The sequence below is a fragment of the Triturus cristatus genome, chromosome 8 (assembly GCF_964204655.1).
Source record: "Triturus cristatus chromosome 8, aTriCri1.1, whole genome shotgun sequence".
Taxonomy (NCBI): Eukaryota; Metazoa; Chordata; class Amphibia; order Caudata; family Salamandridae; genus Triturus; species Triturus cristatus.
The window spans coordinates 1,632,008,291-1,632,033,112 of record NC_140591.1 but is presented as its reverse complement, the minus strand read 5'-3'; the positions used below and the strand labels follow the sequence as shown (position 1 = coordinate 1,632,033,112).

At 50.9% G+C, this 24,822-nt stretch overlaps 1 protein-coding gene across 1 annotated transcript in view; it reads right to left on the bottom strand.

The window, feature by feature from the left end:
- Positions 1 to 24,822, bottom strand: part of LOC146808461 (transient receptor potential cation channel subfamily M member 2-like) — a 3,976,112-nt gene that overhangs the window by 1,100,518 nt on the left and 2,850,772 nt on the right. The window contains exon 26 of the mRNA XM_085623954.1: positions 5,588 to 5,666. Coding sequence (XP_085480080.1) covers positions 5,588 to 5,666 — 79 coding nt within the window. The remainder of the gene's footprint in view (positions 1 to 5,587; positions 5,667 to 24,822) is intronic.

The following is a 24,822-nucleotide window of genomic DNA, read 5'->3' as shown; positions in this document are numbered from 1 at the left end:
AGAGACCGCAGGAGCAGAAAAAGGTTTGCGCCACACCTCCAACACAGGTTCCACAATGGCCTCATTAAAGGGAAGCAAAGGTTCTGATACCGCTGTAGGAGATTGCAACACCTCAGTCAAAATGTTCGACTTAAACTCCGTTGTTGGAAGATGGAGATCAAGCAACTCCGCAGCTCTCCTTATGACTGCATGGTAGGGTGCAACGTCCTTGGATGGCTCATACGATGGCGGAGTAATCTCCCACTCAGGAGACAGGTCCAAGCCACTAGCCTCCTTAAGCTCAACAAAAGCCTCATCCGACTCCATCAATTCTCCATCTTCCGCTTCCTCCTGAAGGTATCTCTGCTCCTCAATAATCCTCTGCGTCTCCCTTCTGGAGCGAATCCGAATCCTCGGCGTCGGCGGCGCCGTAATCGACTCCGACGGCGCCGGTGCCGGCGTCGAGCGTGGATCTGGCGGAGCCATCGGCGTCGAACGAGGTCGAGCCGGAGCCGGTGAGGATGGAAGCGGCGTCGACGTTCTCGGAGCCGGAGGATTCCAAGACGGCGTCGCTGGATAGAATGGATAGAAAGGGGCCTGAGGATACACTTGCGGCACCCCTAAGTTAAAAGCCAAGGGACCCGTCGGACCCGCAGGTGCACCAGGGACATACATGGCACGACCAAATACCCCATACATCGCATTTAAGTAATGCGAGGGGACCTGACCTGGCCCAGGGAAGGCAGGATACTTGCCAGGCCCCACCGTACTCGGGCCAACCGGCGCTGACGGTGGAATCAACGGCGTCGCAGGCTCACCCGGGACTTGAAGATCTTCTGGGGCCGGAGATGGAGCCGGAGACGGAACCGGAGCCGGAGATGGAACCGGCGTCGGAGTCCGGGCTGGAACTGGCAAAGCCTGAGACAAAGAGACCACCGGAGATGAAGGACCAGCAGGCGAACCCGGCACAGGAGAAGGAGAAACAGAGTCCCTTCGACGCCGAGCAGGTGACTTCGGCTTCGGCGCCGTGCTCTTATCTGAATGGTGCCGAGAGGAGTGTCTTCTCTTTTTCTTGTGCTTCTTAGCTCGAGAAGCATGCCCCGAAGTCGACTTCGACGCCGACCTCGACTTCGATCGAGACCTCGATCTCGATCTCCTTCTCCCTCTCTTGTCCTTCTTCATTCTGGCAATAAAGAGCTTTGCCTCCCGTTCCTTCAGAGCCTTCGTGCTCATCTTACGGCAGCTGGTACAGCCATCCACGTCGTGGCCCGAGGATAAACACCACACACAGTCCTGGCTTGAACCCAGACTTCTTTGTCGACATCTTCAAAGAAGACAGGAAAAACAACGAAAATACACAAAGTATCAACGACGCTAACAACAGCGATTCCTGAAATCCGTTGGCTTCGACGGCGCGTAAAAAAGGGAACTGACGTCATCACGCCGACGAGGTCTTCTTATGGAGCCGGTGACGTCAGTGGAGTCGCGAGCGGAGCCGTGTCTCTGTGACGTCGTCGTTGACCCCATCGGCGTGGACTGCTACAAAAGTTTCCGAATGTTGCTGGCGCAGGGGATATTCACAAGGTGAGGAATCCACTGGCAGATGTATCCATCAGAAACCCCTGATCTGCGCAGGTGAGCTGCGACCACCGCCATCACTATTGTGAATACCCGAGGGGCGCTGGTAAGGCCGAAAGGGCACAACGTGAACTGAAAGTGCTCTTGGCCTACCGTGAACCGCAGGTAATGCCGGTGGGCCGGCAGGACGGGGATATGAAAGTAAGCATTCTGCAAGTCTAATGCTACCATCCAGTCTTGCGGGTCTAGGGCAGACAAGACCTGAGCACGTGTGAGCATCTTGAACTTCTCCTTCCGGAGAAAGCGATTAACGTTCTGAAGGTCTAAGATAGGACGCAGGCACTTGTCCTTCTTTGGAACCAGGAAGTAGAGGGAATAACAACCACAACCAACTTCTGGCATCGGAAAGTGCTTGATGGCCCCCTTGGCCAAGAGGGAAGCAACTTCCTGCTGGAGAAGTGCCAAGTGATCCCTGAACATGAGGTGGTACTGAGGCGGCATGGCTGGAGGGGTAGTCTTGAAGGGGAGGGAGTAGCCCCTTAGGACGATCTGTAAAACCCACCTGTCTGAAGTGATGGTGCGCCAGTAGGGGAGGGGAGGTGATGGTGAATCCTGCCGCCCGCTGGCATTTGGTGGGCCTGAAAGACCGAACTAGGAAGGTTTGGAGGCAGTGGTGGCAGGGGAGGTGGGTGACTGACCCGCCCGCGGGTCCCATGTCCGCCACTGCGCTGAGACTGTTGCTGCGCAGGCCTGTGGCTCTGAAATAAACATATTTTGGTGGCCCTTCCTTGACCACGAAAGGAGAGAAGTGCAGAAGCTGAAGGAGTGCGCGTGGCCGACAGGCCTAAGGACTTAGCCCCAGCTTGCGAATCCTTAAATCGCTCCAACGCACTATCTGCCTTGTCACCAAAAAGGTGAGTACCATCAAAGGGCATGTCCATCAGTGTGTTCTGAAAATCCCCTGAAAAGCCAGTCGTCCTCAGCCAGGCGTGATGGCGAAGCGCCACTGTCATTGAAATCGCTCTGCCCAGCGAGTCGGCGGTGTCAAGGTCACAACGAATCGTGAACTTGGCTGCATCTCCCCCCTCAGCAATAGCTTGTGAGAGCACAGTCTGGGCTTCTCCGGACACTGAGGCAGCACCTGCACCACCGTATCCCACACAGAGTGAGAATAACGGCCCAAGAGACATGCCGTGTTCACAGACCCCAGCCCTTAACAGGCGGAAGATAAAATCTTCTTCCCAAACTGCTCCAGTTTCCTGGATTCCCTATTCGGAGGTGCGGAAGCGAACGCGCTCGGGGAAGCAGAAGCTTGGACAACCAAGCTCTCAGGGGTAGGGTGTTGGGAGAGGAAAATGGGGTCGCCCGGGGCCGGGCGATGGCGTCGGGCCACGTTCCTATCCACAGGAGCCCCTGTGTTAGGCCTGGACCAGGTGCTCTAAAAAACATCCAAAAGTGCCTCATTAAAGGGAAGCAGCAGCTCAGCAGCGGAAACTGCCAGCCAAAGCACTTCTGTCAGGAGGTTAGTCCTGACGGCCACTGTAGGGAGCTCGAGGTTGAGAGCCTCAGCCACGCAACACCACGGAATAAGTACCAACCTCCTCTGTAGCCACGGCAGAAGGAGACAGTGCGCCAGGGTCTGGAGAGTAATCCAGATCACCTGCGTCCTCCAATTCCTCTGCCCAGTCTGGGTCTAACTCGCATTGGGCTGCGAGAGGGTCTTCAGACCCTTCCCAGTCCTCTCCGTCCTCCAGAACCGGCGGAGCAGGTGGGAAAGAAGGAGGAGGATGGGGAAAGGGAAAGAAATGTCCCATCGGTGTCGGAATCGGCGTCGGACAACAGCGGTCCGGCACCGACTCCATGTCGGGGTGAAATTGGGAACCACCGAGGTCGGTGTGCCGGGCAGTATCCAACGTGGGGGTTGAGCCAGAGCCAACGGCTGAGCTGGCAGCGGCGTCGGGGCCGGCGGCGGCACCAAGGCCGGAGCCGAGGGTGAAGCCGACGGCCTCGTCGAGACCGGCGATGTCGAGGGAAGGGGGAGAGAACCCCCAGTCAGGTCCAGGAGCCCAAAGGCACTCTGGAGGGGCCCGACGGGCCAAAGAGGTGAGTCATGGCGGACAGGAAGGCCTTCACCTGGTCCGGAGTCACCGACGGACCCGGAAAGGGCAGTTAGGCCAACGGCAACAACGGAGGCTCCATTGGAGCCGCAGGGGAGGAACCACCCGCCCCCCTCAGCCGCGTCCCGGACCGGCGAGGGGATGTTGAAGAGCAACGCCGCTTCTTAGACTTTTTGTGGCACTTGGTCTTACCTGCCCCTGAGTCCGAAGAACGATGATGGTGGCTCCGTGACCGGTCCCTCGACCTTCCGCGGGATCGGGACCGTGAATGGCATGGAGCCGAGTGCCGGGCCTCCAACAACTTTTGGGACCGCTACCGCAAAGCCTTCGGCGCCAGGGCCCGGCAGTCGGGGCACAACTCGAGGTCATGGCCATGCTCCAGGCAGAAGAGACACAGGCGGTGCAGATCCAACACTGACATGTTCCGATGGCAGCCCTCGCAAGACTTAAAACCGGGCCTCCCTAACTGCACCAGGAGTCAAAGACTCAAAGGATTTAGAGACAAAAAGTCCCCAAAACACTCAGTCAAAAATTGACTAGGGGTATCACTCTCTCCGGATCTGCGCTTGCTGGCGTGGAGAAAGAAAGAACTAACGTCAGCGTGCCAGGGCGGCGTCTAAGTAGCTGCAGCAACGTCATCCCGGTGATCACGACGCCTATGACGGACACGGAGCCGCACAACGCCACTTTCCGATGTGCAGGGGTACTGCTGACGAAAACTTTCCGGATCCAGTCTGACCCCTGGGGTAATTCTAAGGTAAGGGATCTATCACTTACGTGTCTCTTTCAGATTGCTCTGATTTAACAATTACGATCTAAGCACCATCTAACATTCTGTAATTCTTTTTAATGTACTGTTTAATCACCTGTTTAATTGCAACCATTAACATGTACTCATCTAGGGCCAAATGTACAAAGCTTTTTTACATTTGCAAATGGCTGGGTACGCGGAATCGGACCATTTGTAAACACAAAAAGACTTTTTAAAATGTAAAATGTACAACTTAGAAACCTAATTCCAAATTGCGAGTTGGGTTTGCGATTCAGCATTAAGAAGGGGAGTGTTTCAGGCGTCCTGTCCTAATACCTAGTCACAGTAAAATGTTTTGAGACCAAAATACGATCGCAAAACATTTGCATTTTACAGCCTACTTTAAGTAGGTGGTAACTCATTCGCAAATGGTAAGGGATCCCCAAGGAACCCCTTTCCCCTTTGTGAATGTTCATAAAAATATTTTTGCGAGCAGGCTCCATAAAAAGAAAACATTTGATTTTAATTTTGAAATGCATTGCATTTTCCATGAAGGAAAACAGGCTGCATTTAAAAGAAAAAAAAAATGCTTTATTGAAAAGCAATCACAATCATGGTGGTCTGCTAACCTTCGCAGGCCATCATCCCTGTGAGTTTTGTGATTCCCATTGGATTGCAAATCGAGACCTACTTCATTCATTTTCATGAGGAAGGTCTATTTGTGACTCAATGTGAATTGCAAAATGTGTACTACACACATTTGCACATGGGTTTTTGGGATTACAAAATAGCAAATCGCAAAAATGTGCAACTTGGTAATTGCAAACGTTTAACTACATCTGGCCCTTAGTCTGCACTTGATTAGAGAATTACACATTTGCAAGATTTTATTGAAAATTATTGTGTTTAACCACGGGGAAAAGCGGATTTTGAACTCACAAATAATTAAATAATGCTGAAGTCCCACACGATTAATCGTTCTCCTATATGCACCATCCTTGATTATGGCATGGGAAGTACGTGGGTTACAGTCTGCTCTAACTTCCTGGCTCGAGTCGGTAAACTGGTGCCAACTTGCACTTTTCAGGGTTTTTGAGTGTCTAAAACTGGACTATATTTGCTGGTAAAAACAATTCAAAGCTGTCCCACTCCCCATACTTACCAATAACAGGAAACTTCTCTTTGGATGCAAATTTCTTCTCTGTCAAGGACTTCATGATCCAGTTCAGGGACTGGGACACCTGCAACAAAAATAATTTTTTAGTTTCCATGTTGGACAAAGAGCATGAATCAGGCAACAATCCAAGACTATGTGTAAAAAAAAGGGAACCAATGAGCACCAAGAGAGATTAACAAGGTAGGGAATACAAATCTGATAAGCAGGACTGGTCACAAAGTATCTTATAAATCGTTTTCCCAGAATGTATGTTAAAAATTAAATGAAGCACATCCTAACGGGATTCGTACTCCAACTTGCGTGGACTTAAGGAAACACGCTAAAGACCCACATTAACTACCTCTGGAGTGTGGGAGAAGCAACCCACCGCATTCCTCAGGTTGTTAGTGCACTGCTGTAGCTAACAGTAGCTCTTTAAGCAATAGTACATTTATATTTTATTTATGGTTTGTGGATTCCCCTAGTGGGGACTGAGAAATTAGGCTTAATACATCTAAATGTTGTGTTTGTTGGGAAAAACAAGAATAAAGGGCTGCAGAGGAAAGCATCTGTTTTTTCCATGCAAATAGTTTTAACAAACGGTTTGCGGTGCTGAAATCACCATCTTCCCAGCTTTCAGAAACAGATAGACGTTTGCCAGAAAACTAACATGTTCTACACAGTTTTGGCATTTTACTTCGACATAGCCTATTTTTACTATTTTTGTGTGCTTTCAACCTCCTTCCAGTTAATGGTGGAAATGGGTGTAAAACCGATAATTGATCCCGGAAAAACTATACATTCCTGAAAAGTAGACAAAATTCTGAATTCAGCTAGGGGTCATTTGTGTAGTTCCTTCAAGGTTTTCCTATCGAAAGTAAGAGTTAAAATAAAAAAAATATGGAAATTGAGTTGAAAAAAATGCCATCTGTGCCTACATTTTCACCTGTAACGTCTACTAACTATATTTTTTAAAGCAATATACAGTTACATACGTGGGACCCTTCTAATTGTGGGGATATATATTAGGCTTGATGTGGTGATATTGTAGGGGGCATCTTGGCTGTATGCTCCGGTTTTTTACCTGTAAAACTCTGGCGGGAGCCTAAGCCCAGAGTCTCAAACTGGCTTTCGCCCAGGACAGGGCACGGACACCGCCCTTCTGGCAGTCGTTGAGGAGGCCAGATGCATTTTGGATTCAGGAGGATCAGTGGCAGTGATCCTCCTGGATCTAAGCGCGGCCTCCGATACGGTTAACCACCAGGTCCTCATCCAGCGAATGACAGACATAGGGGTAACAGGGACAGCCTTGTCCTGGATCACGTCATTTTTGAGAAACCGCACCTTTCAGGTTTGGGAAAATAACTCACGATCAGCGGCAATCCCCCTCCAGTGTGGGGTACCACAAGGCTCCTCCTTAAGCCCCACATTATTTAATGTGTACATGGCCCCACTGGAGGAGGTAGTCGCCCCGTTTGGGGTGAAAATCGTGAGCTGCGCTGACGACACCCAACTGGTCGTCTCTCTATCCCAACCCGACCATGGACCGGGCTCCCTCCACACCTGCCTATCAAAAATATTTACCTGGATGTGTGAATCCTCCCTGAAACTGAACGGGTCTAAGACCGAGATTATGCTACTAGGGCATAAAGGATCCACCCTCCCTTCATACATCTGGCCCACCTGCTTGGGGGAGCCCCCCTCCCCAAAAAATGAGATCAAAAGTCTGGGGATCTGGATGGAACAGGACCTCTCATTTAAGACCCAAGCAAAAAAAATGGCGGGAACATGCTTCGGCCTCCTTCGTTCGGCTCGGAAAATCCTGCCTCTCTTCCCACAGCCCTCTCGGAAGCTGCTTATCCAAGGACTTATCCTGTCCAGATTGGATTACAGCAACGCCATCTTCCTTGGGGCACCGGAAACCACGTTTAACAAACTCCAACAGATCCAGAATGCTGCAGCACGGCTTCTCACGGGCACCCCAGCCAGAACATCAGCCAAACCAGCACTTAAACTTTTGCATTGGCTCCCAATACGCGAAAGGGTAAAGTTTAAACCTCTATGTTTGGCACACAAATTGTTGCAGGATAAGGGCCCCCCCATCCTAAAGAACATAGTCGGGCCCTACAAAGCCAACAGACCACTCCGCTCAGATCATGAATGCCTAGCCGCAGTGCCCAGAGTAAAAAAACACGTACAGGAGGACGGCGATTCTCGGTCAACACAGCCAAACTATGGAATTCCCTTCCCTTCAAACTCAGGATCGAACCCTGCCATCTGCGATTTCGGAGCTCCTAAAAACTTACCTTTTCCCTTGACCCCTTCCTTTTCCCTGATACCCCCTCTGGTCTCTCTGTTTCGGCTTAGCGCTGGGATGCTTTCGGGTAACTATGCGCTCTATAAATCCGCATTCATTCATTCATTCATTCATCACTACTGCCAAACGTCGAAACGCTTCACAGAGACGCCTTTTGGACTGCCATCCACCCTGGTGAGACTACAAGTCCCTGGGTGCACCAAGGGCCACAGCACTCTCTCTTCTGCTACCGCAGGTGAGGGGGAGGCGCTTCCATAGCGCTACAAAGAGCAGCCTCTCCCCTCGCGGCACACGTGGGCCGCACCTGGGCAAAGCCCGGGCCACGGGCGAACCCATCCTTGCCCGTCATTGCACATAGGAGACTAGGCTGGGCCACCCCCCTGACATAGTGACTCTGGAGCTGTCGAGTGTTCCCCCTAATGCAATCCACAGCAGGTATTCCTTTCACTGCCATTATTGACACTATCTAACAGTTCAATTTTCGGTAAAAACTAAATGAGGAACCTTGACAACGTATAGTTACACTGCCTTTGACATTTTGTTGTGGACCTTGTGCCTATAGTCTCTGGTGCTACTATATAGTGCTGTGTTACGTTGCAGACTTAGTTGCCCAGTAGGCAATATATACAGCGGTTTATCGGTTTTATTAATGGGGATGCGGAAAGAGATTGAAGCTGGGGAGGGAGGTGCTAGGAAAAAGCGATTAAAAAAACGGCCTTTGGCAACTGCAAAAGGTGATGAGAGTGAATGGGGGATCGGCGAGGAAATTCTAGAACGTATAGAGATTATTGTTAACGATTGTGAGGTATTGCTGTCATCACCCGCCCCAGCCCCTACTCGCCCGCTAGCTGACACTCCCCTCATCAAATCCCTCTCTGCCACTGCTGGATATGGAAACATCTCAAATCTATTCAAACTTGCTTCTAGGAAAACTAAACAGTCTGCAGTTGTGGCTGAGGATAACATAGTTCCATCAAGTGCGCTGGATATGGATGGTCCGCCCTGCCCAACAGAAAATAGCGGATTGGAAGAGTTCCCACTTTGTAATCGCTTTGCTGTCCTTGTTGAGGATTCACACATAGATACACTTTCTGTCATCCCCACTCACGTATCCATATCGTCCATTACTCCAAGCTCGGACATTGTGCAGGAAGTAGATGATGATAGTAGTGGTAGTACACCTTTGATTCCTGACCTCCTTACTGAAATAGCATTATTAAAAAGCAGCATAGAGGCCTTAATCTCACTAGTCCTTAAACGTTATCAAAGAATTGTCGGCACCAATGAACTATATCCAATGCCAGCAGTTCTATCAAATGATCTCTCTACCCGGGTTGGTCCTGTTGAGAGGCAGTATGTTTTAAATGAGAACCAAAATGGCAGTAAGACGATGCTTACGGATTTAGATTTACACCACTCTCAGACTATTAAGGCAACCACTAGGGCCCCTTCTGGGCAATATAGATGTTTTGAAGTGCAAGGCAAGGGAAATATGGTTGCAACACGAGACAAGGTAGTACCTAGCACACCACCAAGACTAGCCTCCCAGGCCCCTAGTAGGGCACCTGCATACTATAAGGTCCCTGAGGCACCACAGGCAACCCAGGTATTTAAACTCAAGCAAGTTATTCCCCCTCCAATCCCAATTTTCTTGACTATGTTCCTAAAGTCAACTCCAACTGCCTTAGATATGAGAGTGGGGGCATCTTGAAAAACAAAGCCATACATTGGCTGAGACACGTCCGGGGGTGCAGATCCATAATAAGGGACAACATCATCCTCGCCAAGAGGTGCATCGTGGCCCATAGCCCAGTGGATGCAATTGAACTAACATTAACCTCTAGCCAACTAGTGCACGATCTGATTGCCTTGGAAGCAAGATCTCATTCCAACGCATCAACAAAGATTAGGCTGAGATTGACTGTCCCCCCAGTCCAAAAGCAAGCACAAGTAAAGCTTCCCTGACATCAACACTTTCACAGATTGATTGACTCATTCCTTCGCCTCCCAGTCCAGCAACAAATAGCCTTAGTAGGGTCCAGATGATCCCTATAGCCACTTTCCATCTACCCCCTGAGGGTTGTCTGGCTGAGCAAGAGCGGAGGAGTTGTTACCCAGTAGAGCCTGACCATTCCAACTCACCATTGGCAGCGAATACTCGCCCTCAGGCTAACGATCCAGCTAGAAGGTTTGACAGCTGAGTTGGGCCCATATTGCAAGTGTTGCCCTCCCCTCAGTTCCGGGTGGAATTAGTTAATGGGGACATGATGAACACCCTCTCATGGAACCTGGCAGGTATTAGTCGAAAGTGTGACTGCCCCTATTGGTTGGACCTGGTTTCCTGCCAGGAAATACGTTTATTTCAGGAAACCTGGTCCCAGATTCCTATACATATCCCTGGGTTTAAGTCCTTTTTTAAACCAGCAGTATCTTCCAAAGCGGGGCGGGCATCAGGTGGGCTACTCATCCTGGTAAATCTTACCCTGAACTGTGAATCAAAAGAGCTGGGTACTAATAACCCGGACATTTTGGGGATTAGGTTAGCAAACGGGAATGGACAAACCGTTGATATGTACAACGTATATGCTAGGAGTACCAGAGGTGGTAGTTCGCCGACCCTTCTTGCTTTGGATAATTTATTGGGGGGACAGGAATGTCAGCCATCCGCTGATAATCGGTGGCGATTTTCATGTCACATTCGAACCGCTTGACTGGGTCAAGTCCTTTGACGTGTCTGAAGAGGATAACGTTTAGAGGGTACCCCTGTTGGAATTACCTCCAATCAAAAAATGGTCACACGCTGCTCTCCAACTGAATGCAATTTCCCTAGAATACAGGCTAAGGGACACTAATGGCCAAACCAACTCCGACAAAAGCGGTGGAATGACCTTCATAGGATCAAATGGGTCAAGTCGGATTGACTATATATTAGTGGATCTGACCTTGTGGCCCCAAGTTCAGGACATGTTTATACACCAGGCCTATGATAGTGATCACAACTTCCTACACCTATCCATTAGTCATCTATGGAGGAGTATTCGGCAGGATTTCACTGCCTCATTACGCACGAGGGAGCTGAGTGCCACAAATGATAAGCGTCGGCTTAAATGGCCCAAGGTCTTGGCAGACGAATTTAAAATGAAAAAGATTAATGGAGTTCTAGCTGAGCATTAAGTGACATTTGAATCAGCAAGTAGCGATTCACTCTCTATGAATACCTGTAGTGTCCTCTATGGAGCCTTTTTTGAGCAATTGGCTACCTTCTTTTACATCCCCCCTATAAAGATTAGATCCTCACGGGGTAGTCGCCATGGAGTAAATCCTTGGTACAACAAAAACTGCAGGCTAGCGAGATTGACCACAGCTATCAAAAACAGGGATCAAGTAAGCATCCGTGACTGCAGAAGGGCCTACAAACAGGTACAGGGTAAAGCTAAAAAAACAATGGGATGAAGGGAGATGGGAAGAGCTAGAGGAGGCTATTGGTTATCCTGACCCTCGACAATTTTGGTTGCTAATGGCAAAAACAAACTTCGACCGCTCCCCTCCACTGGCCAACAACATCACTTCATTAGAATGGTATAATCATTTCAACAAGCTTTACTCTGTAGGTAACACTACTGTAGGACCTGGGGTCACCAAGCCCTAAGGGGGTAACGTGACTCGAGCGGTTGGGCACCCGAAGGCTTAAGTGTAAAGCGACCATACAACACACTCATCCCTTGAAGCAGGAAACGCACATAATAATGGACACCACACCGTAGGTTCAGTGAAAATCAAACAAGTTTATCTAAGCAGTTCAATGCAAATGCAGTTCATGAGATGGCAATGGGCATTACTTGAATACATTGACATTAGAATCACCAGCATTTCATTATGGTGCCATGGGCAGTACCTGAATACATTAGCGTCAGATTCACCAGCAATTCATTATGATGCAATAGGCAGTACCTGAATACATTAGCGTCAGATTCATCAGCAATTCATCATAGTCCCATTGGCAATACCTGGCGAACCTGGGGGAGCGGTAAACACAGCGGTTAACCAGCGCACTGCGACCCTCCCACCACTAGCGTTTCAACCTGCCGTGGGTACCTTGCGCGGTATCTAGTGATTATCAGCACTTTGAAATAGGGCTGGAAAATGTAGCGCCACACATGGAGGACTACTAGCGCATAAGCGCAGACTTTGAGGGCCCAGCGCTACTCGGAATACCCAGGCACTAAGCACTTCAGAGCAGAACCTAGGAACACAGCGCTACTCGTAATAATCAAACATCAAACATTGGTGAGCAGAGCTTAAGAATACAGCGCTACTCGTAATAATCAGGCATCAAGCAGTGGTGAGCAGAACTTAAGAATACAGCGCTACTCGTAATAATCAGGCATCAAGCATTGGTGAGCAGAACTTAAGAACACAGTACTACTCGTAATAAGCAAGCATTAAACACTTTTCAGCAGGGCCTAGGAACATAGCACTACTCGTAATAATCAGGCGTTCAGCATTGCACCCTTCTGAGCAGTTCGTGAACCTTCAGCGCTACCCGTACTTAACAGGCCTCAAGCAGGCGGTCTCCTGATACGCGGCAGTCTCAAGAAAGGGGGGCAATCCCTCGGAGGGGAATCCGAGTCTCCGATGCAAGGAGGGAATCCCGCGGAGGGGATCCCGTGTCTCCGAGTGCGGTGCCGCTCCCGGTCGACAGGGGGCGCACCGGGCCCTTCCCAAGCCTCCCGGGGAGCAGGGGGGTGAGTCCCAGGCCTCCGCACGGCCACGCTATCTCCCAGCCCCCGGGGGTTACCTTGAACTCGGCGTCCTCGGAGTTTTCACTGCGGCAGGCGTTCTTCGCCGCTTCGGGCCCCACAGGTAATGCGCTCCGCGATGGGGGACGGTCCACAGCCTCTTACGACCCCGGCAGCGGCGGCGATGGCAGCAACGGGGCCCCGGGCTTCTCCGCGGGCCCCGACTCGCTGACGGCAACCTCGGGCCTCTGGGCCGCGGCGGTGAACGCGCTTCTGGTCCCCGCGCCAGGGGGGGGTTGACAAATTAAGCGCGATGATTACGAGCTCAGCGCTCAGCGTGGGACTGATGCAGGGGATCCCAGGCCAGGTCAGGGAGTGCAGGGGTCACAGCGCTAGTACCTGGTTGATCCCCAGCAGTCCAGCAATCAGTAGTACCGTGAAGTTTCAGCATTCAGTTTTGGCATGAAGTTTCAGCAATCAGTTTCAGCATTCAGTTCTGGCATGAAGCTTCAGCATTCAGTTCTGGCATGAAGTTTCAGCATTCAGTTCTGGCATGAAGTTTCAGCATTCAGTTCTTTGTGGCGCAGATGTCACTAGCGCCCTTGGGGGGGGTTCTGTTCCTTGGGGTTAGGGATTGAGTTGGTGACTAGTTCCTTCCTAGTCAAGCTTAGCAGATGGCCCCTGGGTTCTCCTATCACTGGGCTAGATCAGTGGGCTGTACAGGATCCCTCACTCACTTAAAAGGCAGTACCTAAGTCCTGTCACTTTCAGAGGCATAAGTCCCTGGCTAGCCCCTACCGCCTACACTCCTGCGTGGATTTTCCCCAGGTCTGCTTTACTCCCACTGGCCAACTGACTCGAAAATGTTCCCTCCCTCTGTTAAGTAGCCCTAGGTCAGGTGACCTCTATCCAAGGCGGCAAAAGTAAAAATCACACCTCCCTTCTAGAAGGTTCCAGCACATTCCAGAAGCTTCCCCATTCTACCTATGGGTCAAAAAAGGCGGGCTGGTGTCGCAACAATGTTGTGGGGTTCCAGCCAGCTCCTGGCAGCTAGGGTGCTACTAGTGAAGACCACTCTGCAGTAGCAGGGGCCTGTGGCAGCCATCTTGGGAGAAGGGAGCACCTGCACCTTAAAACTGATTGGCAATGAAAAGGCGCCCGGAGACCTAAGTCCAACATAAAAATGAGGGTGGAAAAAATGAGGCACGATCAAAAATAGATGGGGAGACCACCCTAGGGCTGACAGGTCCAACAACTACCGATAGCTTTCGGATGCCCCGCAGCTTGGATGCCCAACGAAGCACAATCATATTTACTTGAAAAGAGATCATGAGTTCCTTAGATACCATTATACCCGCCAAAGCCTCAGGCCCAGATGGCATCCCAGGCGACCTCTTTCGCGCTGATAGGGTGAACTTGGCGACATATTTTATGAAGTTGGCCAATGATATTGTCAGAGGAGGAAGGGTCCCGGATTCATGGAAGGGGGCTCAAGTGATCCCAATTTTCAAAAAAAGGAACAGGTCTAAGCCCTCGAACTACCGTCCAATTAGCCTGATAGATTGCGCCCAAACGGTCTTCTGTCGCTTGCTCTTAACCAAAATCCAAACCTGGATGGATGAGAAGAACATCCTCTCTCCATTACAGGCATGCTTTCGACGGAAGACCAGTACTATTGACCAGGCTTTTCGTCTTCTCTTGATATATTGGAAGGTGGTTGTGTTGGGCAAAGGCAGCCTATATCTTGCCTTCATAGATCTTAAAACCGCCTTCGACCTTGTCCCCAGAGATCTACTTTGGAAAACCCTCGTGAACATGGGAATGCCCCTTTAAATTTTAGAACCTTTGGTCAGGCTGCATGATGACAATTTTACACGTGTGAGGTGGGGCAGCCAGGGGCAACTTAGCCACCCAATTAAGATCCGGCATGGGGTCCGCCAAGGGTGCTTTTTGCCCCCCACTCTTTTTTCCCTTTATGTCAACCAGATTCCCGACCTTCTATGTTCAATTCCGGCTGATGCTTCCTCATTGGCGAACCACAAAATAGCTACTTTACTGTTCGCCGATGATACCCTTTTGGTATCCAAAACTCCTATAGGCCTCCCGAAGCTCTTGGATCAATTTAAGGCCTTCTGTGATGAGAGGGGCCTGGTTATTAACATTACCAAAACCAAGTTGATGATAATGAACCCTCAAAAAACTTTTAAACAGAACTTGGTCTTAGATAATGTCCCTCCAGAGAGAGTTAGCTCCTTTGAGTGCCTGGGCATAGTGTTATCTGATAGCATGACCTGGAATAATCATCTGAATAAGGCGTCCCTAAAATTGTCTCAGCTTTCAGGGGCCTTGCGGCATGAGATTTGCTTATCATACACCAAGCCCGTAGCCCCAGCCCTTAAACTATATAACTCAAAGGTTGTGAGTAGTGTGCTCTATGGGGCAGAACTGTGGGGTTCAGTCGATGCAAGGAAATTAACAACAATCAAAAACAAGTTCTTTAGAAGTCTTGTAACCCTACCTCAAAGCAACCCCCTCCTTCCAGTGAAACTGGACCTGGGAGGTAGGTCTATACATGACCAAGCGAGCCTGCGCCCCTTGCTTTTTTTGGTATAGGTTGGTCACCACTCCCGACCTGGCCCCGTATGTTGCTGTTTTCAAAGAAGTGTCTGCCCTTGACAGGAACAAAAAAATTGGGTGGATAAAATATGTTAACACTGTTCGGGCAGCAATTGGCCTCCCAAATGAGCCTGTTAGCTCCCCACCACTGTATCCAAAGGACCTCATAAAGCGTCAATACTGGTTATGGGTAGAGCAGGCCACCTACTCAAGGATTCGTCACTGTTGTTTAACCGATGATTTTTTAGATATAAAACTCTCTAAACATCTTGAGAAATATTTTGACATCATCAAAGTGCCTGGGGACAGGAAATTGTATAAACAGTTTAGGTTTGGTTGTTTACCTATCAATGGTTTTATCAATCTTTGGCTAAACAAAACCATCCAGCCTTAGGGATGCCCTTCCTGCCCAGACCCAAATGAAACTGTGGGCCATGTTTTCTTTGCACGTCCAGCTTATGACAGACCAAGAAGGAATTGGTTGGTTCCATTATGTAGACAGTTGGGGACTCATAGCCACCTTGATGCCTTACGGATTTTAAGATCAGATACGAGACCATCTTTTATATGTGCTGTTGCAAAATTTCTTGGTCAGTTTTGGGCCATTAGGCGAAGGCTTCTGTCTACTCTCCCATGTGCTAAGGACTAGCTGCAGCAAAGACTCTATGATTTGAGGGTGACCTAATTTCCAGGATCCTGTTTTTAACTCCTTTTTTTTAAAAGCTCTTATCAAAACTTTTTATACCATTTTTACTTAAAGTTACAAAGGCGGGGGCATGACCAAGCAACATGGTTGACAGGACGTGAGCTCCTTCAGCTCCCGACCAGCTAGCCACCTAAATCCTGGACTATCCTGTCTACCGATGCTCCTTTTTTCGGCTGGACCTCTGCACACTGCGGAGACAACCTGGGAGAGATCAGACCGGAGAAGGTGCCCGGAATCGATGGCGGCAGATCTGCGCCCGTCTGCCCGGCCGGTCAAAATCAAGTGAGGTCGGGGATGAGGCCTACGTTGTCCTGAGCCTTCCACGGGCCTCGAGGGTGGCGATTCCCTCACCGCTCGCCCTACGATTCCTGCGGCTCCTGAGGAGGCGCCCTCTGCCATTGGGGGCCTCTTGATGTTTCCTGATGATGGCCTTCGCTGCTGAGCCCTAGAGGATGAAACGATCCCCAGGAGGCCCCGGCGTCGGCCGCGAGGTGCCCGCTGTCGCTGGGAGGCCCTGGTGTGCGCTGAAGGACTGCGCCCTTCCCCCCACTGGCCCGTGGTGTGAGGTGGGGCATAGACTGGACATCGGAGATCGGCGGCCGTGTGCTTCCCTCTGACCTGCCGGGGCGCCCCTGAGCCTGAGAGACTGCGGTCGGCCCCACTGGGCTGGTGGGTCAGAGCCTTTGAGGTATGGCGCGTGGGACTGCTTCGCCTACCTCGGGGGTGCCATCTTGGATCCTGCTGGCACGGGGGGCCCTCTGACTCTTGGGAGCCACTGGGAAGAGAGCTGCCACTGCCGGGCTGCGGCGCTCCTGGGTGGTGGCTTCCTGGACGCTGGTTCCCTGGTCCTGCCCGGTGTGGGAGGCTGCACACCCGGGCCTTTCTCTCCTCTTCCCTGGCCGCCCTGCTCGGTGCTCGCGGGGGAGCCCAACCCCTCTTGGAGACCCTCAAATAGACTTTCTGTCTGGAGACGACCACGGAGACGCTTCTGGGGCCCGGGAGCACTGTGGGGGCCCTCACTGGTGGATGACAGGTCAGGATTCCTTGCGCTGGCGCCAAATTTGGGGTGAGCAGCCCTGGGGTAACTGCTGGATGCTCGATCGGCTCCTTCCTTGGGGAGTGGCGGACTTGGGCTCCCCGGTTTAGCTGGATGGTGACGTGGGCCCTCTCATGCTTGACCTGGCCCCTTTGCTCCTGGCGGCATCTGAGGAGGGACGTAAGTCCGCTGTCGTTTGCCCTGTGAAGGGACATTGAGTTACTCGATTGCTACACTTGCGGACGCCTGGCGTTCCATTGAGGCCTCCATCATGGGCAGGGACAAGCTGCAGCGTGCCTCCAACCCCAACACCATCACGCAGTACACCACACAACACCTAGCCACGCAGCAAATCACTCGTCAGACGGGCCCAGAAGGTGAGGGAGATACCCCCAATGAGCCATCTCGAGCCGAGCTCCTGGAGGCGATGCAGGGGTCCCGCACCGCCCTGGAAAAACAAATTGAGACTGTCTCTATTGATGTAAATTTACTACCGGCAGAACTGCGGAAGGTGGCGGATAAGGTCTCCACAGCGGAGGCTGACATCGTCCAGCTCCAGTGGGAGGTGCCACCCTGAAGCAGCAGGTATCTCAGCTCACTAACACTACCAGAGCACTGGAACGACGCACGGAGGAGGCGGAAGGACGGGCACGCCGAAGTAACATCAGGGTCCTGGGCATTCTGGAGCGCTCGGAGCAGGGTAATGTGGAGCGCTTCCTGGAGAATTGGATACGTACTAAACTATGCCCCACCGGTCTGTCGGAGGTCTTTGTGATGGAGAGAGCCCACAGGGCGCTGGTTCCTCCGCCGAGGCCGGGGGCTCCTCCCAGGGCCCTCATTGCTAAAATCCTGAGCTATCGGGACAGGGACTGTATCCTGAAGGCAGTGCGGGAAGCGCCTGACCTAACTTACGACAAGGCCAAGGTATCTATTTATCCGGATTACAACCGCCAGGTGCAGGAACAACGGAAATCTTTTCTTGGCATCAAGCAGAAGCTGCGTGAACTCCACCTACAGTACATGCTACTGTACCCTGCGAAACTCAAGGTGCTCACAAATGGAAAGGCCCATTTTTTCGAATCTCCGGAAGAGGCATGGGAATGGCTGGAGATCAGGGGAGACGCCCTCCCCCAGCGCGAGCAAAGGGGATCCCGGCGAACCTGGGGGACAAGACCTCCTGGAAACCGCAGGAACCGACATGGGAGTGTGGCCGTAGCCAGTGGAGAGACAGCGGATCACGTGGGAGACGATGGCGCCCTACGAGTGGAGTCATTGGACTCTGACGACCCTCCCCCATGGACTGTGACGGGGACTCCCGAGGAGAGCCTGGTGCCACAGACTCTCCTGTCCACCCCCCATGTGATTCCAGAAACGTTCATGGACCCACCAACGCCCGCTACAGCACCGTCCTGAACTTGATATCCTTTTTTCTCTTTTCCCACTGCTGGGGTGGAGGGGGCCCATCCTTAGAGGCCTAGCGATTCTTTCCTCACAAGGCTTTGGATGCCTTATTTACAGAAACTGTGCTGCCGTTGTACGCCTTTGGTGGGGTCTGCCAGTCACTCTGACATGGGGGTTCCCCGGGTACATACTCGGGCAGTCAGAGACATTGAATTATGCCGTGAGGCGGCTGGTCTGAGTCGGGAGTTGGACTTGGGGGAAGGGGGTTCTCTTCTTCTTTTGTAGGGTAGTTCTGCCCCGTTTGGGCTCATGGGTCAGCTGTGCAAGTCCTGGCACCTGCATGGGAAGGGCATTTCTGCATGTTCTGTTGTTGTCAGTAAATTGCTCGTGAGAGAGGGGAGGGAGTTCCTGGGGGTGGTTGTTGGTTCTTTTTAGGCATCGTATGTATCGCATTTAGGGCACAGGGCTGGTGTGGCTACACGGGACGCGGAACACGAAGGGATTGGTCACTTTACCACACATGGGATATAAATTCCTAGGCTGGAATGTGAGGGTGCTGGGTACATGCACCAAGAGATACTGGGTCCTGTTCTCCCTCCGCAGACATCAGATTTCGATAGCATGCCTTCAAGAAACTCACCTCACAGACTACGGGGCTCAGAATTGGGGACAAAATGGCGGGGACAGGTTTTCCAATCCTTTTCTACATATGCCAGGGGGGTCCTAGTGTGGGTGGCCCCTGGGGTCCCATCTGCCATCCAGTATGTGGAAGCTGACGTCCATGGGAGGTATCTACTCCTTAGAGCTAAACTAGATGGTAGGGATGTGGCCATAATGAACACCTATACCCCAAACACGGATGACCCGGACTTTTTTCAGTCCCTGCAGGAGGTCCTGGTCTCGGAGCTGGAGGTTCCACTACTTTGGATGGGGGATTTTAATTGTGTCCTAGACCGCGTTCTTAACAGGTTCCCACCCCACACTGACACGAAACCACGGATGACGGGAGGCCATGGGGAATATAGAAGCCCAGGATATATGGCGCCAGAGACACCCAACTCAGAAGGTGTACACCTGTTTTTCCTCCACTCATAATACACATACTCGCTTGGATAGGGTTTACTCGCAAATCCGGATGCCACTATGTCCTTTGAGGTGACTCATCAAGCGCGATTTCTATCTGATCACTCCCCTGTGGCGTGTGTGGTGAATTGGGGAGGCCCGATATGTCGCCCACGGACTTGGAGGTTGCCGGCGGAGATCCTCAAGGACCAGGTGGGGAAGCATCACCTAGAAACTTCCATAACTGACTATGTTGACCTAAACTGGGGCGGGCGGACCTATCACTGGCCAGGAAATGGGACGCCCTGAAAGCGGTGGTGAGAGGGGCGTGCATGAGCCTTACATATGGGGTTTGGAAGCAGCTTCAACGAGAGCTGCAGGAGGAGGAACGCAACCTCTTGGAGGTACAGACCTCTGAGGCCACTGACACTATGGGGAGGAAGGGGGAACACGACATCCAGACATGCATCCATGACATTTGGACAGGCTCGATAAATACACCCTCACACAGTACAGGCAACGTCTTCATCGGGAAGAAGATACATCAGGCCGCCTTCTGGCCTGGATTCTCTGGTGGGAATGAGCCCTGCATGCAATTGTGGCTTTACGGGAGCCCACGGGGGGCCTGGTCCACTCTGATGTGGGACTGCTGCGGGTCCTTAAATCTCATCTCCAGTTGGTGTATATCGCGGACCCCGCCCTCTGCGGGGCGTCCTAGCTCCCTTACCTTCAGGATCTTACCCTACGGTCTATCCCCAAGCTAGCACAGAAGGACCTGGACGAACCCCTAACACTGGACGAGGTACGGTCCGCCCTGCAACACCTACAAGAGCCAAGTCCCCGGGTAGTGACAGGTTCCCTCCAGAGTTCTATTAAGCATTCACGGGTACACTTCCTCGACTCCTATTGCAGGTTTATCTCGAGGTATTTGATCGTTGAGTTCTCCCACCGAGCATGACACTGGGGGAAATATGCATGATCCTGAAGCCGGGAAGGGATGCCCATGAGTCTTCATTGTATAGACCAATCACGATGATCAACACGGATGTTAAGATCTTGTGCAAGTTCTTGGCCTCTCGCTTAGTGCCATACATGACTCACTTGGTCCACGAGGATCAGTGCGGGTTCATACGGGACGAAACACGGCTATGAATCTGCGGCGGCTGAATCACATTCTACACGAGATGCGGGTCGGGAGGAGCAGATGGTGTTGGTGTCCATTGACCTCGCCAAGGCGTTCGACACAGTGGATTGGGGTTATCTTCTGGAGGTCCTACACGCTGTGAGGTTGGGTCCCAACTTTTATCTCTGGATTCGCATTTTGTATACGGCCCCCCGCGCTAGGGTGAAACTTGGGGGCACGAGGTCAGAAGAGTGATGACTGGGATGGGGTACACACCAGGGGTGTCCCCTCTCACCGTTACTATTCACCCTAGCCATAGAGCCCTTCGCTGTCCGGGTTCAGACTGACATGGAACAGTTGGGAATTAGAGTGGGTGACACAAGTAATGTTATTTCCCTGTATGCTGACGACGCCCTGTTTTATTTGGCTTCTCCCCGGGATGCACTTCCGGTATTGCTGCACCACTTAGACCGGTTTGGGGAGGTCTCTGGATCACGACTTAACCGCGGTAAGTCACTGATTTTTCCGCTGGCAGGCCTGGACTCGGTGCCCCTGGGGAACCTACCAGACCTCGGACTGCACTGGGAACAGTCAGAGTTCCGTTACCTTGGGATACAGGTGGCCTTGATGGACACGCAGGCGCTAGCCCGGAACGTAGATCGCATAATCGCGTCCTTACAGCAGTCGGTGTCCTTTTGGAATACTCTTCCACTTTCATAGATGGGAGGCTGGCCATCGCTAAGAAGGTGATGCTCCCTAGGACTTTATATGTACTCCAGAACTCACTATGTCCGTTGCCGCCACGAGTTTTCAGAACTCTAAACACGTTACTCACGTCTCTGCAATGGGTGGGCGGGCACAGTAGGGTAGCTCTTAACACTATTATCCGCAGCTTCGAGGAGGGGGGCATGGAAGCTCCACGCTTCGACCTATATTATTACGCGGCCCATTTACAACATCTCTCTGGTAGGGTGGACACCCAGACGCTGCAGGCAGCACTGATGCAGGGTAGGGGGTCGGACACGTCTCTTCCCTATATTGTGCGACACACGGCTGGTATATGGCGGCGGTTCGTTGAGAAGGTCTTACGGAGGGCACCCTTTCACAGGGAGCTTCCGATCTGGATACTGGCCCCCTTCATCGACATGGGGCAATATATGTCCTTTCAAGGGAGGATGGGTGCGAAGTTCTGGCCGACCTTTACCCCAACGAGACCTTCCTTACTACGAGCAGGCAGAAGCAACCTTTGGCCTTGGACGGGGACAATTCCTACACTTCTGGGGACTTCAGGATGTGGTGAAAGTCACCTGGCCCCAGTACCCGGACATTCCGCCACTGACACACACCCTGGATATCCTACTTACATGCAGGAAGGGTCGTAAATTGATCTCTCTCCAAGACAAAGCCATGAAACAGGATTCCACCCTCCCGGTACCGCCGTCTCGGGCTGCCTGAGGAGACAGATCTCGCCACCCAGCTGGAGGAGAAACAATGGGCACGCATGGGCTCCCTCACATGCACAGTCTCAAGCAACGCCAAGTCGAAGCTGACGCACTTCAACTTTTTACACCGCACCTACCTAACCCCGGTATCCCTGAAACGTATCTCTGGAGACAGGGGAGATAGATGCCCTAGATGTGCCGCCGAGAAAGCGGGCTTTTTACACTTGGCCTGGGACTGTCCACTGGTCAGGCAGTTTTGGGTGGGGGTGGTGGGATGGATAGTTGCAGCCACAGGCCTTCAGATGGCGCCCGAACCCTTGTATTGTTTACTTGCATTAGTCCGGAAACCCAAGAAAAAGAAACTCCGGTATAAGCTCCTACAATTAATGCTGGTACTAGCCAGGCGCAGGGTGGCAATAACTTGGATGGGGCAGAAGACCCCGGAAGTGCCCATCTGGCCTAAAGATGTCCGTGAGTGGTCCCTAGCCGAGGAAGCTCACATGCAACTCACTCAAAGGGATGAGAAGCTACAGGACGACCTAATGGATTGGTGGGTTATGTGTACTTCTGGGTTAGCTGAAGGGGAGCACTCCCCACAGGATTCAACTGACAGTGAGGAGAGTGGGTTAGATCTAGCCATTGGGTCTGGGCCCGATGGGGAGCGAGATGGTCGGCCCTGGTAATGTCCGCAGTGAGACCCAGTGTCATGCCCGGTTCCTTCCTCACGGTGCTATGTTTGCAAATTATTTTTTCTTTTCCCATTGTACCTTTCCCTCCCTGATGCTGCCTGTTGTCCTATGTGCCATTAATGATGTCATAGATTTGCCTACATGCAATGATCTGATGCCAGTTTGTGTTTTTGTCTCTATAACATGTAATCTGAAAAATAAAGTTTATAAAAAAATTAATTTAAAAAAAGTTACCAAGGCAACAGGGTCCCTATTGAAAGCCTCAGAGTGAAAACTGTAGAGATTGTTAGACACTAATGCAGTCGCACTTTATTCTTGTTTTATCTATTGAATTTGGTTCTAATTGAGTATACACATAGTTAACAATGTATCCTAGTGATCTCTTTTGTGTTTACAAACTACATCATGAGATACTTGACTAATAGAACCTGTGTATTAAATACTTTTTACTGTGACAACTGTATCGTGGGTTCCACTCTCAAGGAAGAATATGTGTGTATCTTTTATGGTTTTACAGCCGAAATAAAGATTTTAAAATGGATATAAGGCTTGTAGGTTCGCCAAGAACCCGAGGTACCGATAGCCAATAACTGAGTAGCACCTTGCAATGGTTTTCATTGTGTCCCACTCTACAGAAATTAATTTTCTAAAAAATAAAGAGTAAAACATAGGCATCAAGGAAACCTATGCATTTCTGAAATGAGAACAATATACGGAGTTCAGAAGCAGTGGTTATTTGTGCATCTCTGAAATTGTGGGTACCCATATTAGCATGTTAATTAGAGGGTATTTTTCAAAATAACTTATTTTTTACATACTGTCTTACATTTGGAAAGCAGAAATGCATTGAAAGACAATCGATAATAACACTTGTTCTACTACTCTTGTTTCCCTAAGTCACCTGATAAAAACGGTACCTCACTTGTGTGGGTAGGCCTAGTGTCCATGGCAGGAAACGGGCCAAAACGCAACATTGATACATCACATTTTCCCCTGAAAACTGACCCTTTTTTTTCACAATGTGCCTAACTTTGGGCCCTAGTTCAGCTGGCACCAAGGGAAACCTAGCACACCTATACATTTGTGAAAACTAGACACCCATGGAAATCCAGGATGGGGTGACATGTCTGCCTCTCACAAGGTTCTGTTAGCCAGAATCCCCTGCAAACCTCAAACTGTAAAAAATAAAACACAACTTTTCCTCACATTTCTTTGATAGACAGTTCTAGAATCTGCGGGGTGCCACAAACTTCCACCCACCCAGCGTTCCCCGAAGTCTGCAGATAAAAATGGCACCTCACTTGTGTGGGTATTCCAAGAGCCGGCAACAGAAAATGGCCTAACTTATTGTGGAGACATCAAACTTTTCTATCAAAAAAGAATCTGGTTTTGCAATGGAGTCTGCTGTGTTTTTTGTTCCGGGTTCGACGTCCATCCAAGGAAACCTACCGAATCCAGACATTTCTGAAAACGAAACATCCGGGGGAGTCCAAGGAGGTGTGGCATTCTTGGATCTCCTAACATTTTCCAACTCAGAATTCACTGCAAACCTCAAATATAGCAAAAAAATCAACGTTTTCTCATATTTCTAATTAGGGAAGTTGTGGAGTCACCGGGCGATACAAATGTCCTATCAACCAGCGTTCCCCCAGGTTTCTCGATAAAACTGCTACCTCACTTGTGTGGGTGGGCCAAGTACCTGTGACAGGGAAGGGCCCACAACGTATTGTGGAGACATCAAAATTATCTATCACAAAACAACCTGGTTTTGTACGGGGCGCACCTGCGTTTCTGGTCCCGGGCTAGGTGGCAAGTTAGGGAAACTTACCAAACCCAGATATTTTTTTAAACTAGACACCCAGGGGGGTCCAGGCATGGCTTGAGTGGATCCCCCTATGTTTTCCTACACAGAATCCCCTGCAAATCTACAAATTTACCTAACAAAATCACATTTTCCATACATTTCTGTCTGGGATCACCACACAGGCACAAATTTCCTACCAACCAGCATTCCCCTTGGTCTCCCGATAAAAATGATATCTCACTCTCAGCAGTGGGGTAGTCCCTTGCGTAACCTGCCAAGAACTCCTGGAGTTGTATTGTGGTAGGT